Source organism: Andrena cerasifolii, chromosome 14 (genome assembly GCF_050908995.1).
Source record: "Andrena cerasifolii isolate SP2316 chromosome 14, iyAndCera1_principal, whole genome shotgun sequence".
NCBI lineage: Eukaryota > Metazoa > Arthropoda > Insecta > Hymenoptera > Andrenidae > Andrena > Andrena cerasifolii.
Genome location: NC_135131.1, coordinates 11,398,189 through 11,418,214, shown reverse-complemented (window position 1 = coordinate 11,418,214; position 20,026 = coordinate 11,398,189). Strand labels below are relative to the sequence as shown.

The following is a 20,026-nucleotide window of genomic DNA, read 5'->3' as shown; positions in this document are numbered from 1 at the left end:
TCAAACACAAAACTCGCGAAAAGAAGAGGTGCATAAATAATGGCGGGCTGAGAGGCACGGCGCGGCGTCAGCAACGTGCAGGGTATTTTTGTAAAAATCGGCCCTTTTCAGCATACCACTGTCGACCCGTTCCTTCCTCGTGCACCGAGGATCGTAATAACGATCGACGCGTCAACCGTCACGGAAACAACGTGGACGGTTACAGGAAAAAGCGTATATCCGGCGCGGCGGCCGGGCCGAGCCGTGGCGATTCGCCCACGGACCAGACAGAATTAATCAGTTTTTCCGCGCCCAGTCGAATGGTCACGTTTTATGAAATTCCGCCCGAATCGAGTGCCGCGCCGTCAGCGTCGTCTCGCCTGTAAATAACTGGCGCGGCGGATTAAGGGAAATAAATTCATATCGAAAGGACAGTGACGCTGTTTCCGTCGATAAAATAATCCACATCGTAATCGTTCGTTACTGAATGAGGCCGTGTATTTAAATTCGCAGGTAGAATGTTTGTTACTAGGCCAAGTGGGGTAGGTCGGGCATTTTTCAGCCGAGGCTGGCTTTAAGAGCAAATTGCAACGCGCGCCTCGCGTCATGTAAATCTCTTGGAAACGTTTTCGAGGTCCACTCGTTCCTTTCTCTCCTTCTCGCTCCCCCTATATGTATATTCTTTTTCCTCTTCAACTTTAACCTACCGTAATGCGACTCAGCGCAGTCGCTCGTATCTCCATCATATCGTAATTAATCCACTTGCCAAGGAACGGGCGCGAGTGGCTCGCTCGGGGGCGGCGCGGCGATTCGAACGTCCCGAATCAGTTTGGATCCTCTTATTGCCTCCTCTGTCTTGCATATTCTTTTCTTTTATCACTACCCTCAGCTGGAAACTTTTACTTTTCCAAGTACTTACAGAAAGTAGTTGCAGCTGTAGCAAGCGCATAAGTGTAGTAATAAATTCTTAGCTTAAATAGATGTGCCGTTAAAGAGGACGAGGCATTTTGTAGAAGAGATTTAAAGGAAAGCCATTGGGGCCACCGCCAATGAGGGGATTACTTGGTTATTTACGGCAGAGGCATCCTCCGATTAACACGGTGTTCTTCCGCTCTTTTCATATTTGAATAATTCCCCAGGATCGATAGAAAGCGCACGTTACTGTGGTATACTCGGGCAATCAGGTTTCTTCTTTGGCCGGCTCGGTATCGCGCAAGAAATTTATCTGTGCATCGTTTGCGCGAGCCCTAAAATTTGCGGCCGCGCAAATTCGCCGGAATTTATCGAACCTCTGCTCGCCCGCAATGATTACGCAGCCCCGCCCGATCAAAGGAAAAAATGAAAACGGTGGGAAATGAAATTCCAGGCCCTCCTGTTTCAGTTATTCCACATTTTCGGCCAATTCGTGCTTAATTGCTCGATTTCCCTCCACTTTCAGCCTACCTTTCGTTACAATTCAATTAACATTTAAGTGGTCGTCCAGTTTGCTCTCCTCCGACTGCAAATTAATTAACACGAAGATAAGAGTAACGTTATTAAAGCATCGATACAGCCGCTGCGTAGTTTACTGGGCGTAAAGTTCCTCCACAGCGCGGTGAAAATTCCAACGCTTTTCCAGAAATGAAGCCGCCAAATGAGGGCCGCATTTAATTCCCTCCGAACCGATTAATCATTCCGTCGATTCTTCTTTCCCATCGAGCTGTATCTCTCCGCGGGATACAGCCTGGATAAAATGTCTGTGCAGTAGGTACGCTGCCGGACTTTTATCAGCCCGCAGCCCGAATCATCGGGCAGATTGAATGAACGAATTAAGTTTTCATTGGGACTATGCGCCGTCGCCGCCGTCGTCGCCGGTGCTACGTTTCCTTTTGTCTCTCTCCCCATTCAGGCCAACGATTCTCTGTTATTCGCTTTCCATCTCGTGCTCCATTCTCCAGCGTTTGTTTCCCTTGCAATCTACCTACTTATCTTTCGCGTGCAACTCGACGGTTACGCGCGCACGCCAGCCGGACAATTTCGGAAAGTGAATCCGGTCCACTGGTTTAGTGGCTAGAAAACTGGAATCACTGCCGTTAACTGAGATATCGCGGTCTGGAAGATTTTCAATGTTTCTAACCACGACGAAACTTGGTTCATTAAAAGCTATCGAGGGCAGAAGCGGTTCCAATGAAAAAGAGGTTCGGAACCGGATTAACGGAGTTGCCGCGTGCAATTACTACATCTGAATTTAAGTGGAAAAATTTCACTCGAGTTTTCCATTAGTTGTCGGAAGGAGACGCGAAATCCCTTTCAATGACTACTTGGCTGATAACCTCGAAAAATATGAATGAATATTCGAGTTCTTTGTGAATTTGTTCTACAAAAACGGTTCGACAAATTAATTTGAGGTTTGGCAGGCTGTTTCTTGTATCTTGAACTATTGTTCTGAATTTTGGTGTGACAGTAAAAAAAAACATGGCAGATACAAAGAGAGCGTTGAAAAATAATCGGGTGGTGCTGGCGTTGACGAAAAGTATTGCAAGGGTTATCCGAAACCCAAAAAGGAAAAGAGATTCTTAATCTATATGAATAAGTTTTGTACAAAAAATTTACAAAGAATTCCCTATTTTTCGGTCCAACAAGGCGCAAGCCCCCCTTAAGCAGTACCGTTGAGCCTCGATCGGCGAGCGTACCTACATCCGCTCCGCGAGAATTGTAAACTCATTCGCTGCGACAATCGTTTTCCCCGCGTGTTTCCTCCGCTCCACGATTCCTTTCGTAATCCTCAATTTTGTATCGCGCGAAACCTCCCCTTTCTCCCTCTTCCACTGTTCGTTGCTTTCTTCCTGCCCCTCGCGGAAACGTACGACAAACGAACGTACCTACGTACCGTGACAGGGACCACCGTCAAACTAAAGTCTTAGCACGGAGGTACGTAAAGCGTAATACCCGGCCGCTGATGTATGTATTTTTTCACACCATTACTACAAACTTCTCAACTGACACTGCCGTTCATAAGTATTAGGGCAGCTGCTGTATTTGTAGAAAATCTGATATTTGGTACAGATCTGCTTTTATTCTTTGATAAACTTGCAACGATTTTCACAATTTTATTCCACGCAAAGCAGGTGCCCTGATACTTATGAACGGCAGGATATATTCCGAGATGCCACCCACCACCGGTCGATTCACCGTTCTTGAATGAAAAATTCGACCAGAGACAACGACCCCCTCCATCCCCCTCGCGAAATTTCATTCTTCGGCCACTAATCGTCGATCGAGGAGGAAGGGGGGCTGCACGGTCCATTCTTACATATCTACTCCCCTCTCCGTTCGTGGAGGCGTCGCGACGGACGCAGCGAGGACCAGCGAGCAGACTGGGAACGTCAGAGTACCCTACGACTGCGCCGCGCGCGCATCCCTGGCTGCTTGCTCGATCACCCGACCCATAGATCGTCGTTCTGCAGTTCTGCTCCAGTCGTCACGCTTTCTCGAGCAGTGTGTGCATCGATCGCGCGATCCATCGGCGATCACTCTCTCCATCAGCGAGCTGGTGAGTGGTGTGCTGTCTCTGACTGTGATCCCGAGTGATCCTTGGGTCCCGGTCCAGACTCCTCCAGCAGAGCGGAGGGATCCAGAGCCTGGATCAAAGGCGTCGCGGCGCAGCGTCGCCTAGGCTACGATCCTCGCACGTCTCGTCGCTGTTTCACCGTCTCCACTTAAGCACCGCGTAAAATGTGCGCGCCCTGAAGAGCCAGCACGAGTGACACTGTTTATCCAGGCTACCCGCGGCATCGATTGCTCCTCCTTCATCGCTTAGAATGCCCGCACGGCGGAAGGGTTGCTCGTAGAGAATCGTCGTCGAGAGTTTGCTGCGCTGCCGTGAACACGAGATCCAGCTGGGACCGGTGAATACTAGAGATCTAGATAGATAGACAGGGAGAGAAAGGGTGAGAGAGAAAGGGTGAGAGAGAGAGAGGGAGAGAGAGAGAGAGAGAAAGGGGGAGAGAGTGAGAGAGAGAGAGGGGGAGAGAGAGAGAGAGAGAGAGAGAGAGAGAGAGAGAGAGAAGTGAGCGATGTGCTGAAGCATCGATCACAGTGGAGCGCGGGGATGTGCGAGGCGTTCAATTAAAGCGTTCCAGAAGCACGACAGAGAGCGAAGGAACTGGGGGAGCCGCGTGACTCGCTTGGAAAACATTAGTGTGTCGAGGAGGACGCGGCTTGCGATGTTGCCTCTTATCGTAGTCCCTGGGAATCATCAGTCGCGCTAAAAACCACGATATTTGGCAAGCATCTGTGAAACAAAGTTCCCTGGAACGTTCTGGATCTGCGGACCAGCGGTGAACGCGTACCCTTGGAGCGGTTGGTTGGAAAAATTGGGTCAAAGTCTGGAGCAAGGTCGAAGACACGTCCCCCGGGCCGGACGCTGCTGATGGTCGCGATCCACGCGTCGATGATTGCCGAGCGAGTCTGATTGATTTCTGGCGCGTGACACCGTCAGCCGCGGCATTTTCCAGGCATTCCGCACCGAGATCTCTCCCTATCGTCATCGTCGAACGATGAAGTGGTGCTTAGTGGTGCTGATCCTGGCCGGTGTCACACGGGCCGACAACTCTGTCGAGTCAGACTATTCGATCTTCAAATGTCCGGACCTCAACTCCCAGGAGGAGATCGACCTCGACAAGGTACGTGCCACAGCTTCTCCGCCTTCTCCTCTTTGACGCTCACGCGATTACGTAACCGTGGCGCGGGCTCGTGGCTTTTAATATCGCGAAAACAATCGAGAACGACCCGGTGCTGCTACGTGGGTCGTGGAATATGTACTCTGGCGAAATCGTGGTCTGTTTTTCTTTGTAAAGTGGCTTTCAGATGGCTTGAGAATCGAAAGAATCGAGGTGGAACGTAGAATTTGCAGAATTTGTAGAGCTTGTAGAACTTGTAGAACCGTTGTATTCTGAGTTTTATGTCTCTTCTAAAGGAATGGGGGACATCGTGTCCCGGAAATTTCTTAATTCTGTCATTAAATCGCGTTCGGTGCAGGAGGACGCCAGGACGGCCAAGGTTCCATCACTATTACGGCGCGCTAATTATTCCGGCCACTGATGAGAACTTTATTTCTCTTACTTGTTATTTTGAATACGCCCTGGAATCGAGAATACTGAAATATGTACGTCAACTACTTAGTTTTAATGTCAGCCTTAATTTACTGGACTTTCAAACTGTTTCATTGCAAACAACGTTTTAATCTATGTCTCGGTAAAATGAGAAGTATATGTGCGAAAAGCCTGTAAAACGATTGTTCTTGTTTTATTCGTATGATCGTGGAACGCGGTTTTGATCGTTTTTGAAAACACACGGCTCGCGTCGCCGAGACTGATCGTTGCAATGAAAATGCAAATACTCCCCCTAGCGGAATGATTTGTATCTTTTTCCGCCGCTAGTCTCTCGCGCAAGGATACAGATTCAGCGTGACTTCGCCCACCCCAGATTAATGCGATTCCGATAACTGCGCTGGTTTGTTGCGAGTTTGAAAAGCACGACAGCCGGCGCCGCGCCCGCGCCGGTGTCTCTCTTGCTCATTAATTTTTTCCCTCTTTCGCTGCAAAGAAATATTGTGCAGGAAGAATGGTTCGATTGTTACCAGGCACGAAATCAAAAGAGAAAAAAGGAAGGGCGGACAGCTCCCGATGCAAGCCCGCTGATAAATGTAATATCGATTACACCGGGCTCTATGTCCGCTGTCTCTCTATTTTTCCAAATTTTTATTTCACTGGCGATTAATAAAAAAAATCATTTGACGCGAGGCGAGAGAGATTTTTGTTCGCTTTAATTTCGGTCAGCTGCCCGCCCACTATGTTCAACTTTCGATGGATAAAAATCTGTCCTGTAGCGTGTCTCTCGGCGGCACTGCAGGATAAACTGTTTTCAATAGCGAGGTGTGGCGTGGCGTGGCGTCAGGTTTTTAAAAATCGAATGAGTTTTGATATTTTTTTTAGCGGAGCCTGCGCGCATACATTTACATCGAGTTACCTTGGCGCCAGGTAATCGATGTCTAACGTTGATATCCTAATTTTCGAGTTGCAGCAAGGCTCTCTCGTCTTTCTTTATGTTTCCAACGTGCATCGGGGCTCCGCTGCCTCTCTAACCACTTTCTTCCGGGTATGTGGAGTCTCATTATCGGGCTTTCTTCCGTAAAGGAACCCCGGTGCCGCGAAAGTATCGTTGCTTAGGGGTTACGCCACGGGAACGTTACTAGCGATCAAGGCTGTTAAGTGTAACACCGCCGGCGCGGCAGTCGTAAACGTCGGAATAAATTGAAAAGAATTAAACACGCTGCGCCGAGACAACGTCCAGCCGAATAACGCTGGGCGAAGCGAAATCTCGCGTCGGAAGTTTGCCGGGAGGAGGGAAACTACGCCACAGAAACTGTTGTTCCTGACTCGGTAGGCGCGCGGGGGCCGAGCATAGAGCGGGCTTGGCTGGGTCGAAGCTTAAAGTATCGTTAATTCAAAACAATTACGAGTTCCTGGCACACGCGGTCTCGACGAAGTTGTCGAGTCGTTCGGGCTTCTGGTTATGGTACGGAGTACATTAAGTGGCGGCTATAATTTAAATGGCCGCGTCCAGGAGCTCGTAATTCCTATCTGCCTCCGTTATCGACACGACTGCGCTCGTTTTCTCCTATCCCCTTGCCTTTTCCAGCCTCTCGTCTCCCCCTTCTGGCGACGATTACAGAGAGGACAGTACAAGGACGGATGAAACACCACTGGTATCGTGGCAGATTGCGCGCAAGTATATTTATTGAAAAAATCACGGTCCATAAGATACCACGCGGGACCATTTTGTCGCGAACTTGGTGTAAAATTCGCGGGGGCGTAGGTTGAAAGCTGTATTAATAAGAAACCTATGTAATCGTTACTAATTGCACGCGTGTGTGTAATATTGAGGGAATGGGTAACTTATTGTTGGTGTAGGCCGTAGGGGTTGCTTGTTCTTCAGGAAACTTACATTACAGTCGTCCGTGGGCTGTTCTTTGGGGAAGTCTCTTGTGGTAGTCTCGTTGTTTTTATGATATCACGGCGGCAGGCATCCATCCTTCTCGCTGCAGATCTTTTGACAATTTATGCATTGGATGCAAAATGATGGAAGGCCGCGCCGGTTTGAATTACGGTCGAGTCGCCGACGACCGCGACGACGCGCCGCCGCCGCAGAAAATTGAATGCAACTTTGTCATCGTGATGCATCACGCCTTCGGCGCGTTAGCAATTGTAACCGTCCACCCCGCCGCAAAGCCTGCGGCGCGAAATCTCTTAACAACCTCGCGCTCTTTCAGTCATGCGAGAGCTCTGTGACCGCGACTCGCATTTTTCACGCGAAACTTCGGCATCCACTTAATTAGGCACGAGCCTCGAATGGATTTCCTTGTCCTGCCTCGAGCTCGCTCGTGTACGCGCAGTGGCTACAGCTGTTTTTCAAGTTTCCGAGCCCGCGCGTAATCTGGATCCCACGAACTTTTGCTGGAACGTACATACATAGAACGAGAGTACGGACGACGGAAATGCTGCATTACGTATTCTGTTCTCTCGGTTACTGTTATCGCGACAACATACTGTTCGCGTGCACTTCCTTTCGACTTTAAGAACGGAAAGGACTTTTGCTGTAAGTTCTCGGTTACGTACCTACCTTGAAAACTTTCTACATTGGTGCCAGAGGTCAGAAACGCCATTGATTTTCGCTAAGGCCTGAGATAGCACAGCAGCGATTAGCGATTAGGAAGATTTTCTCTCCCCTCCGAGAAGTGCACGTGTGGCGGGCATAAAGAAGCGAAATAAGGGTAGTTACTCGAATCGTAGGCGAGCTGTCGTGACGCGAGATTGGATGCAATCCTCTGGTGATATACTAGCATGCTTGCCAATGCAGCAGGGGTAGCGTATTTGCAGCAGCAAGCAGGTTTAACCGTGTACCTTTCCTGCGCGTCTCCTTTTTTCTCCTCGTGCTTCTTCCTTCGGCTTGAATGAGCTCGCAGCCGCAGCGATGTATACAGCGATTTTTGAAAAATGTTCTTCCGTCGAAGCTGCCTTGGAACGACGCGGCGCGGCGGACAGTAAAAAGGGGATGAAGTAGCGCGCAGTTGATTATGCGCTTCCTCGTCCGTACGTGATTCTAGTCCGGCTCTAGCGAACTTGGGGCTTAACTACAGATAGAGGATAAATATGGGCCAATCCTAAATGAATTCGCAGAAAATGCAATTACCGAAACGCGTAACGGGATAATCTGCGGGGAATTTCGAGCTTGCATCGAATCTCCGAGGTTCGCACGAAATTTTCACCGATTCGCACGGCCCGACGAGCAATAAAATTTGCATAAAATGAAATTTTAGATAAGAGAGATAAAGAATCATACTTCATGGACTTAAAGAACGAGCTGTCGGGGAACGCAGCTTTATGGAATTGGTTCTTGAAGGTTTTCGAACCTAATCGCATGGAAATTTTAGAGCTCGCCCGAGCGGACGATGATTATTTATGGCAAAAGAGAGAAACCGGGGGAGGAACTTCTGTAACAGATTACTGTAACGTTACTTGGTTTTATCAACGAAACATGCAAGGAGAACCGTAATGCGACAGAGGGGAGGGCAATGGTAAATAAATTGCATGTCATTAGTTGTATGCAAACTGGCTGGCCACGAACTTCCTTAACCGCAGGCAATTTCGCCGTTGACATTGCCAGGCACGGTAAACTTTTCAATCCACCAGCCTTACATCAACATCGATCACAGGATTCACAGGGCACACCAGTTGGGGCCCATATTGTGCGTGTAAACCAGACAGCCGCCATCGTTTAACTAATATTATGTGTACGTTGACGGTGTGTTCCATTAACTTCAATCATAACGACGAACTTGGGATTGTAATGGGAGTAGCATTGACGACTGGCCCTGACGAAACACGGCGATATATTTCGTCCGTTTCCATTGACAAACGCGGTCGCGTGGCAAATCTTGTAGGCCTAAAACCGTCGGATTAAACATCCGATGGATTAATATTCGGGGTCGAATTAGAATAACCTAAGGTATGGTTTGGATTTATTTGGAAATTCATGGGATTCAGAGGTACCCCTTCGAGGAGCTGCCACTTTGCCCTTAATATCATCCCGAGCGGTAATCGTTTAAACGACCCACGAAAATCCCCTTTCCCTGCAATTACTGTTTCAAGAGTAACAACATAGAGGTATACAACATTGGAACGCGACAATCGAATTCACCACGATTAAATTCACCGCGGCACATTTTCAAAGATTTTCCGGCGCGGATTAATTACGGGAATCGCCAGACCCCGATACGCTTGTCCCAACACCGGGCCTCTTCATAATTAGCGAATATGTTATTTCCCCAACAAACTGAACGATGAATCAAAGCTGCGGAAGTTGCCAGTTGAACTTACTACCTACTCTTCGACAGGGTTGGTCGAACGGGCTTGCATTATCTCTGAGCCGTCAGGCTCTTCCTTTCTTTCCGCCCGCGAGAATTATACGCGAGGATTCAAGTAGGTACCTAGCGGATTTTCAAATCGAGTGGCAAGTACGACCGGTCACGTTAAAACGCCGCCGCGCGTTTTTCCGCGATTTCGGCGTTTCTGTTTACCTATTTAGAGAGGCACGCTATAGCCCCGTCGATTAGCATAAATTCCATTTTAGGTTCATGTACTGAATATATTACGAGAGAGCGCGCTCTCTGTGAACGGAGTTATGGGCAAGCTGTTGCGGGATTGGTTGCAACGCGCTCTGGCGCGCGTGCAAAAGGCAATCAGCCTGTCCTGGGAATTTTTCCGAGCCAGCAACAACTCGTCTTTCCTTTTTTCCCTCTCGAACCGGCTCCGAGAACTTTTCACCGGCCTGCGTTTTAATTACGCCGATGATTTACGAGATAATTTATGTACCACGGTTCTTCCTTAACAGGGGCTTGTAGCTACCGCCGCGAAACGAAATTTTGTTTCCCTCGCTTAACGGATAAGTTCTATCTACATAGCAGCGTAAAAATACGCTTTACGTAGAATCGCCGGAGCGTTGCCCGAGAAATATGGTGCAAAAGCGATGGAAATCACTGACGATTCGTTGGCTAACTTGGCAACCCGTTTTTCACGTGCTCTCCATGAACTAAGTGCTCGTGAGCATTCCTGTACTTACGGTTGAAAAGCATAACGATGCTTTAACGAAAGGTACCCTCCGAGGCTCTTGTACTTTTAAAGGGATTAATAACCCCCTGGTCACGTCGGCGCGGCGTTGCACACAGACCCTGTACGCGTGCAAATTAATTTAAGTGCAAATTTTCAGCAGCGGCGGAAGAACCGCTGCTCCTGCTCCTGCCCCTACCCCTGCCCCTGTCCTTCTCCATGCAACCCGAAGGCAAGTAATTAACAGATGTTAAAAACCGAAGCCTTAAAAAATAAAGTAGTCCCACGGGTCCATGAAAGGTGCAAATTGTCGCGCGGGCAGATTGATTAATCGCGAAAGTTGCCCATGGAGGCAGCCAAGAAAAGGTCCTTTGCTCCAACTTCCGAGTCCCCCTGAAAATCCTTGCGCTGTGTAAGGCCGGGGAAAAGTCGCGGCTCCCTATCATGAGCAAGCTGTTGCGAGTCGTGTAACGCGACGACGAAGCACTCGCACACGCCGGTGCGGCGTGTCGTTGTCGTGGCTGTGGCCGCTTTTCACTGGTGGCGAAAGAATTCGATGTTTCCGCGCCGCTGCATGGAAACGCGCGCGCTTTCTTTGCAAGCACGATCGATCGGGATTACGGGGAGATTTATTGGAGTCCTTGGGCGAATCTCTGACCCTCTTTCGAGGCGTGTCTCGAGCAGTCGCCTAAAAAGCTCCGTAGTCCGAAGAGGATTGTTTACCACGATATTTCTCGCGTAAATAACTTTTCAATCAAACTCCTGGCAACATGAGTGGATCGTAAAAGAGTCGTTGGTACACGCAGCTTTTATCGTCGGACCTGTTTATCGCATTTCCTCAAAGAAACAGGCATGAGTGGTTTTACGATTCCACTTCGCTCGACCACTTTAGGTGGGTGATTTCGTCGTGACCAATAGACGTGCTACAAACACAGCGGATTTGATTTTAAGAAGAAACGCTCGGGCTGATCAGATGTGAGGTTTAACATCGTCGGAATCTGATCGAACGGCGCGGCGCGGCGCGGCGCAGTGTTCAGTTTCTCTCCGTCTGTTTTCGTTGTTGCATCTATCACTGCCGAGCGAGGTATAACGTTCGAACAATTACTTCGGGATCTGTTTTAAATTCCGCTTCCGAGCCCAGCAAATCCAGAAAAGCGCTTTCCCCGGAGATATATGGCTGACCGAGATTGCAGAAGATTTACGGTGTTAGGGGCGCCTTCATCGACGAGAGATTTGTGTTTTAAAGGCTTTCTATTATTCCGTACACGCGCGCCGACCCGAATCATCCCTCTACTTTCACCAGTGTTTATGGGTGCAAGAAATTCTGCTTGGGATTTGAAAATGTCTATTTCCCATGTTCCGGTTGTTCGTCGGTTCTGCTCGATCAGTGTATTTGTTAAAATCAGCATTATCGAGGTCTGCATTGAATCGTCACTCGGATAATTGACACCGATTCCATTGGTTCGCCCGCTATTCACACAAATACTGGGTGTGTCGAAGTCACTGATCCTTGAACCAGTGTTTACGCAACGATTGCTGGCCGAATAAACCGCTGCTCGACGGCTGAACTCGCTCGTAGCGAGAAATTTTAATAAGGCTTGGCGCGGAACGTTCATCAGATGCCAATGAGATTCCTCCTGGCAGCTTTTAAGATCGGGGCGCGGGGAAGGGGATACGCGTGGAATTCGATTGGAAGGCCGGGCTCGTCGACGAAGATTCGAGGATTCCTTTCGATACTCGAATTTCCAGGAAAAAATTTCATTTCTCTGTGTTTTCCGCGCGGTTAGAGACCACGAGACGTTCGATTCGCCGGGGTAGGAAGCGGAAGTCGTCGCACGATGGGTTTCGCTGAGAGAGGCGACCTAGGAAGAAGCAGGGAAGCTTTTCCCGTAGTTCAGAGATAGCGGCTAACTTACTGCGGGAGAGTGGAGCAAGAAACGTTCATTTTTTCGCCTCGCACGACCTGTCTTTTCCGCGAGACAGGGCGAAGCGAGGCTCGCGATTTTTCCTCCATCGATTACCGCCCACCCTCTCACCGCTCCTGGCATCTTTTAATTACTGGAGAAGCGGCGCTGTTCTATTAAACCCTGGATTTATCTGCTTTCCAAGAGAAACATTTAACTTGTTTACGGCTCCGTCTTGAAATTCAAATCGCTTCATAAAATGTTTTAGCAATTTATACGCATAATGATGTGGAGGAAAATTTCGCGGCTTTTATAAACGAGGACAAGTGAAACAGAACAGTTAAGAGAAAAGCTAACTGAAATTTTTACGCGACCAAGAGCCTTTCCACTCGTTTAAAAAATAGTCACTAACTGCTACTATAAAAATAAGTCCCACCGCTTCACGACTTGGCCGAAAAATTCTCCACCAGACTTCTCCATTCAGACTAGGAGGGCTCTAAGAACGATCCCCGTAACGGTGACGATTTTAATTAAAGCATAGAATATTCGTGAAACCGTCCAAGGGGATCGCGAGAAAGTGGCGGACGGCACGGAATTTGAATATGGAAATTTTATATTGTCGTTCGCTTACGTTACCCTTCTTTCCCCCTCGTTTTTCCTTCTCACGTAATAAGTTCTCAGCTTCTCCGCACGTACACGTCCCGACAGACTATAACTTGAGCATGAGCGTTGGGTACAATGCAGCAGATAAGGTTCAGCTTTATTTCTGCCGCTGATAAGGACACCGCGTTCGCGAAGATGAATGTAAATGTTGGAAAATTCTGAGACGCCCCGCGGCTGCAACCGTATCTCTTCGAGACGAATATCTGCTTCCCGATATGCACATTCCGAGCAGCGATCAAGCAACGAGCGACAGGTACATAGTTGTTACTTGGAGGAACTTTATTCTTAAACAACAGCTGGTAGCCGAGTGGTGTTGTTTATCGCTTGTCTCTTCTAGCGATACTTAAATAGATCTTTTGTTATCGAGTTTTAACTTCCACAGGGGTGGCAAAAAGCGGGAAGAGTGGCGTACAGCAAATCAGTCGCGTACCTACTCAGTTACGGAGCAACGAAATAAAATTCCAAAGTTTCGGAGACGGAGAGTTCCGAATTGCTTCCTCGTTGAACGCGAAGGGGCGTTTATCCCGGAATCTCATTTCTGGAAAGTTCCATCGCGGGTCCTGGTCCGTATGGGTGTCCTCCGAAAAAGGGCGGAAATCAGTTCGAAAGTTGTTAAATCGAAAGAAGGAACAGAGTTAATCCGCTGCAGGAAATGTTGAATTTCAAGAATTTGTACCGTACAAGTGTAACTATTAACGAGATTGTTGTTTGTCGAATTTTTCGATCGATCACGGAGCAGCGAAGTGGTAAGAGAATGTGAAACTTTGGTTCTCCAACTTCTCTGATAAACAACTTTACGATTGCACTCTGTGAATAATACGGGACATCTCATCTATACCTTCGTCTTATTCTCGAAACTTCCCCGGGAATTATCGACGTCACGATCTTTTTCTATCGAAGCTTGGGAGCTGCGATAAGTAGAAATCAATAACGACACTTAACCCTTGAACCGGACGAAACCAGCAAACTTTTATTACCAAATATTTGTCAAGGGAAGTTTGTGCTTCTGCTGCAGCGATCTTTTACCGATTATAAGCTCGAGTTCCTCTCAAGCGAAATATTTTCCCGAGCAGTTATCCCGTGCGAGGCGCGTTAAAATCCGCGTTTCCCTCCCTCGATCGGGGAGAAGCAGATGTAGCGGCGCTTAGTTTTCGCGTGCTCGATTCTGGAAATTGCCAATTCGGTATTTGTCGTTGTTACACCGCCAAAGTATTCTCGTGAAACTTTTTGCCGCTTTACACCGGTTCCCATGGATTCTGTTACTCGAGCCGAGATTTCGACCATGCTAGAGTACGCTTCTATTCCGTGACACTCGGGGGACTGCGATCGTGATATCGTTGGATTATGATCGTGTGCGCCAACATGATACCGCGTACGTGCATCCTCGATTTCGAGCTTGCACAGGGACCGATGTGATTCATTTGTATTCTCGCCTCGCGCCCGCTGCAACGAAAAAGTCGAGCGAAAAGGCTCGCAATTTTTGACTTCTCCGAGCGGGAGAGGAAAAAGCTGAGAGTGGTTAAACTACCAAAGGAACAAAGGATCTTTTTTAGCCTCTTTTTGGTCCCACGATTTTGCAACTGAATTTTGTGTTTGTATTTTTTTTAATATATCGCCCACCATGTTGAATCGGCCATTGTGAATTTTGAAAATCTAAGTTCAAATTTGGTGTTAGCAGTCAACATAACCCCTGGAAATAATTGTTTAAATTATCGGACTGACATAAAAGTGGAATTTTCACTTCTTTGACCTCCGAAGATGTATCGTTTCGCATAAAATTTAGTTAAAAAATCGTGGAACCAAATAGTGGCTATTTTTTGGGTCACTGTTTCAAAGCATCACCGGATCGACACGCGATAGGTACCTTACAGAACGCGCATGCCGCATTGTTATATTTATATTCCCGCCCATCAGGGTAAATATTTCACCGTACGCCCGTCGGGAGCTTTTTTGGCGATGAAATTCACGCGTCACCGTCAGAGCTTGTCTAGCGTTAAGCTCCGCAATTCCCTGAGCGGGTGTAGCGCTCGCCGGTCGATGGATTTTTTCAACTGCTCTTCAAACTATCCATGAAGCGTGCATCCACTGGCACTTGGACGTCGCCTCGGTAGGGAATTATTCGAAGCGATGTCTGTCCAGCGCCAAGAATGCCATCCTCCCTGTTCTTTCTTCCTCCTCCGTACAATGCGTCGGAAATGAGAATCGGAAGAAAGAGGCGCAGAAGCATGGACCGGGGTGGGGGGCGAGAGACAGATTTTCCTGACACGGGTAACTCTATAGGAGTCGAAAGTTGCCGCTGAAAGCCTCTCGTTGGGCTGTGAAACATTTTCCAGACGAGCTGGAAAGCACCCGGAGCTTTTAGCTTCTGGTTTCCCGTGGTTTTCAGGCTAAACTTTTCGACGCTCTCGGCCGCGCGGAAAGGAGCAACGTCAGTCGCGGCTTTGCAGTTTCGACGTTACGTGAAAAATATTGTCCCCGTGTTTGGATAAGTGAATTTTCGAGCGCAAACAATGATTCATGAAGCAAAGTCACCGAAGGGAGTCGCGACCTCGCTTGGTCGGAGCGAGGTGACTCGAACCGAAGCGAACCGAACCGAACCGAACCGAATCGCAGGCACGCGAACTTGCCAGTGTACACACGCTGAATGTATTCATCAGTTTCCTAACCAAGCGAACGTACGGGGCCGCGATGTAAATTAATTTATACTTGCCGCGGCTGTCTAAGACCGCTAAAACGTAAGCAAACACGCGCGGAACTCTCGCTGCCGTTGCCGCTGCCGCGTCTAAAAACTCGACGTTGGAGCTCCCGTAGCTTTTCCACGCGTCATGATACACCGTACGCTTCATTAAACATCGTTTCATAATATTGAATCTGAGCCGCGCTCGATTATCACGAGGCAGCCACCGCGAAAAGCGTTTCGTTTGCATCCACGGATCCGCCATGAAATTTCGCTATTACGGGGAGAGCGGGCCATAAATATTCACCAGCAGAAAAATCTATTTCCATATGTAAAATTCGCCGGACTCAAGGAAACTGTCGCCGTAAAAAGCGTTGCCATTTGCATTTACCCGGCCGCGCGACCATTAATAAAACATAACGCGCACTGCTAACGGAAGACAGGCCAACAATCCAGGTTTATGAAACTCGTTCGAAGGGCGAAGGCATCCACCAAGTTGCGTTTCTTGCACGTTGAGAGGGGCTCGATGGATCGTGAAACATCTGCCGGCTGATGCGCGTAGATTGGATCGAAGTCGTAAAAGAAAAGTGTTACAGGGTCGGAGGGAAGTAAGTGATATTACGGACAAACTTGCGGTTAAGCCCGGAATCATAAGGCAATTCGGGGCGAATATTTTCGGCAGGACATAACCCTTCGGGGATGGTTATGAAATTTCTAGCTTTTACGATGAAACGGGCTGGAGTGCATCGTAAATGCAAATTTACTCCACTTATCCGACACGCTTACCGTGTGCAACTATTAAACTCTATTTACAGCCGGCGCTGTTGGGATTTTCATGGTTCTCACTTCTCGGCGTTCGATGCGTCAATGATACACCCCACGCTAGATTGCGTTTACTCGGCGCCAAGCGGACTACCGTTCGTTAGGTCCGTTTCGCTCCTTTCCGAAGGCAAACGACCGCCACGTCGAGGCAAGAGAATGCGCGAGCACAGGAGCAAACGCGTAAAGGAGGAGAAGGAACGTGTCTCTGGCTGGATAAAATGGAAGAGTGGATGCGGACGGGTCTCGAATTTCGAGGAGGGCAACGGGTTCCGGGGATCGTATCGAACCTGGGTAATGCCCGACGTATTGTGCCGATGTAGCGGAGCAAAGTGGGTCGACGGAAATGCATTTTCGTTGCGATGTCACGTGTCGTAGACGTCGTTGTCGCGTTTCGACGTTTAACGCTCGCTGAACGGAAACACGCGTCTTACCGTGGATTACTTCCGCGGACGGCTCGTAGAGCAGAGAGAAATTACTACCCCCGAGCTTCCTTTAATTATGCCTGTTCCCTTAACTAATGGATAATTGGACGCTGCTCGCCGATAGCAGATCTGTTCTCTTTAAAGAAGATCTTCATGAATAATTGAACCGCCCGGACGCAGACTTCTCTCGTTCTGGGGAAACTCTCGATTAATCACGGAGAGAATCGTCGGACTTGATTTTTCGACATTGGCAAATAAATGACACGCTGTTACGCGTAGTTTTCTCGTGTCAGATGAAAAATGACAAACGATGCTTGTGATTTTTATCAGGCGCGATCAAAGCAACGACTGCTTAATCACGAGACAATTAATCGGCTTCGGCAGCCATCCAGGCATAGCTTGGGATCCTGCAACGTTTGTACCGAAGTATGCGAAGGGCTAATTGCCAGGTAGTCCGATTTCACGTGGGTAATTGGGTAATGAGTCAGAGAGATGTTTGCTTCGTTATGGCTTCGGCTCCTTTTGGGAGGTCGGGATTCAAACTCATAGAAATTTCCGCGCACATAGCCAACGTATGGAAATACGTATCCTCGCACGGAAATCGACTTGCATAAACAGACGCATGAAAAAGAGGTGGAAGCAATACAAGTTGATGTCAATTTCGTTTATATTCAATTCACCTGCGATTAACTAACGCTCCCCATATTCTCATCGTCCACTTGGATAATTAACGCAGACAGTGTGCTTAATTATTACCCATCGGCAGGAACCCCAGCTGTTTGCCGGCCAGGATGGTTATTTGCTTTCGACAGAGGCGGAATACGAGATCTCTATTAAGAGATTAAGAGTCGGATGGGGACGATCAAAAGATTCGCAAAGCCCCGTTGCGGCTCCGCCGATCACGAAGACGGTCCAATTTAATTATCTAATTAGACACGGGTCTGCGTCGCGAATTAAATGATTCACGAGGATAGGGAGGAGCGGTTAATCCGGGGATTAAGCCTCGCCGATTACGCCGCCCTATGTAAAACCTACCTGTCCACGGTCGCTACAGGATTCTACCAGGATTTTTTGCATTTCTCCTTCCAACCTCTCTTCTCTCACTCTCGCCTTCCCCTAAATTACCATCATGCTTCGAAATCGAGAAAAAAAAGTTCATTAACGAATTAGTGCCCCGGCGAGGTTGCCCGCGAGCTGGTTTACAGTTTTATTAAAAGCCTCGAGGAGGGGGCTCGATTCTACAACGAACTGCATCGGTATTATGTCTGCCCAACCGATATTTAATAGGAACTTTACGCGGCAACGATATATGGATCCCGCAGGACGTTAAAACTGGATGTACATACCGGTTATTGCGCAGCAACGCGCACATACCTACCTATATACCGTCCTCGAACAGTGAAATTTATTTCGGCAGATTCGGAAACGAACCGCTGTTTCACTTAACCAGGTCATTCCACGAGGAAACCTGGCAAGTCTCTCGGCCTGGCGAAAATGTTGGCAAGTTGAGCTACTTTTTCCTCACACACCGCAAACACCCTGTAACCGACCGACCCTCCAAGTTCAGCTTATCTTGCCGCGGCTGCCTCTTTCGAGCTCTACGTATTCCCAGGGATTAAATATCGATTTATTTAGCCGGCTGACGGGCGCGGGCGAGGCACCGTAAAGGAGCAACCGAATTTTCAGAGCCGAGGGCTACGTCGGGGTAGGATTAAAAGCTGTTGAGGAATTGCGTTTCTTGACTAACCACCATGGCAGCACTTGCTTCCTCCTGCAAATCGGTCGCGTATCACGCCAGCAGTCAGCTTCCAATGAAAGAACAGCGAGTAGGTACGGCGCTGGGTGCAACTGGTTGCCGGCGAGCAGGTTAAACGCATCTTGCACGCGAATCTGGATCGTCGTAGGGGATCCACTGATCTTGACCTGAATTCTCGTCGAATTTTCCAATCCTACGACAGCCGTCTTTGCTGAACCAAGGTTCCCACGTTCCTCGGAATGCCAGCCGAGAGAAATCCATGGACGAAGAACTCGTTGACACCGGCTGATCGATGTCAAACGAGATACACTCTCCGCCGCGCCGGGGCCCGCGTAATGGCGATCGCGTGTCCGAGACGTGGATTATCGCGTTCGATGCAGCCCGAAAGGTAGACAGACAGTTCCTTGGTCTCTGTCTCGAGCAGGGGGATAAACACGCGCAACTGGTTGCCAGTAAGGTGTGTACGATGCATTTATGCGAGTGGGTGCAACGAGAGCAATCCAGGATGCGTCGAGGTTGAAGAAGCTCTCCGGGGCTTGTTGCGTCTTCATGAGCCGCATAAGACGGCGCGAAAATCGATGCTTCCTCTCCTCTATCATCGAGTATCTATCACACCCTCTTTCTCTCTCTCTGTTCGCTTTCCGTGCTTGCTTTCGAACGACTCTGTAGCTTCTCGCGAACAAAACTAGGACGATGGACAATTTTCCGCTCGTCGGATGCGGGCTTTATTTGACTCGAAAATTCCATTCGTGCACATCTCGGAATAAGCTGTCGCTACAGATTTGGATCTTGCTCTGATTTCAAATTATGATCCTCGAGAAGTAATACTAATAATAAATCGGGCTCTGCGAAATATATGCTGCGCGTCCGGACATACGTGAATCGTGATCAAGCTATTGGAAAATATATTTGCCCCTTAATAAAATCGATACGTTCATGAATAACTGGGTGTAACGATCGGTGCCGATGTACAAATACAATTTTCGCTCATGAATATCGCATGAGACCAGCAGGAGAGCACTCGTTTTCGATAAAGGAGAAAATCAGAGTTTATCAGAGCGGTGATGGACCGGTGAATACCGTAACGGTTATATAATTTTCCGGGAGAAGATACCGTTGAATCTGTGACGCGCCCGCGTGACGAAAGAATACAGGCGACGCCGACGACGGGAGATTAGGGGTGAGATGGGAAGAGCCGGCTGAAATGCGTTTCCGATAACAATGCGACGGGCACGGCGAGTCGTCGTAACGCGGACTTTAATAATCGGATGCTACTTAATTCGTAGAATCAGGTCATGGGTGCCGGGGCAATTGCATCGGTGCATGCTAGTCTACGACCTTATTAATGTATTACGAGCGTGCAGCGAACAAGGGGCCAAGTATAAGGTTCAGTAAAATCAATGGAAAAATTGTTACGCGCTCGTTACTGGCGCTCGCTGCCATTGAACACAATTCTGGCTTTACTAATTGAACGGTGCTGGAAAAGTTGACTCGTTATTGACAAAGCGAAAAGTTATTTAACCACGGAATTGCTGGTTAAAATTTTTTTAACGAATTCTGCACGCGCTCCACGTCTCGTCCTTTCATTAATTTCGCGTTCCGTTCGTAGCGTCTACTGGAGGTGCGATAATAGAAACTGCCATCTGTCAAAACCC

The 20,026-nt window shown here is 48.5% G+C and overlaps 1 protein-coding gene across 2 annotated transcripts in view; it reads left to right on the top strand.

Annotated features, from left to right (window-relative positions):
- The first annotated feature begins 3,338 nt into the window (after positions 1–3,338).
- Positions 3,339–20,026, top strand: part of LOC143376191 (uncharacterized) — a 42,188-nt gene continuing 25,500 nt past the window's right edge. The window contains exons 1-2 of one of the 2 annotated variants that reach the window (XM_076826157.1): positions 3,339–3,866; positions 4,101–4,643. In XM_076826157.1, coding sequence (XP_076682272.1) covers positions 4,518–4,643 — 126 coding nt within the window. In that variant the 5' untranslated portion in view covers positions 3,339–3,866; positions 4,101–4,517. Of the gene's footprint in view, positions 3,909–3,997; positions 4,644–20,026 lie in introns of both variants that reach the window. The other variant, XM_076826156.1, reaches the window with a different exon arrangement.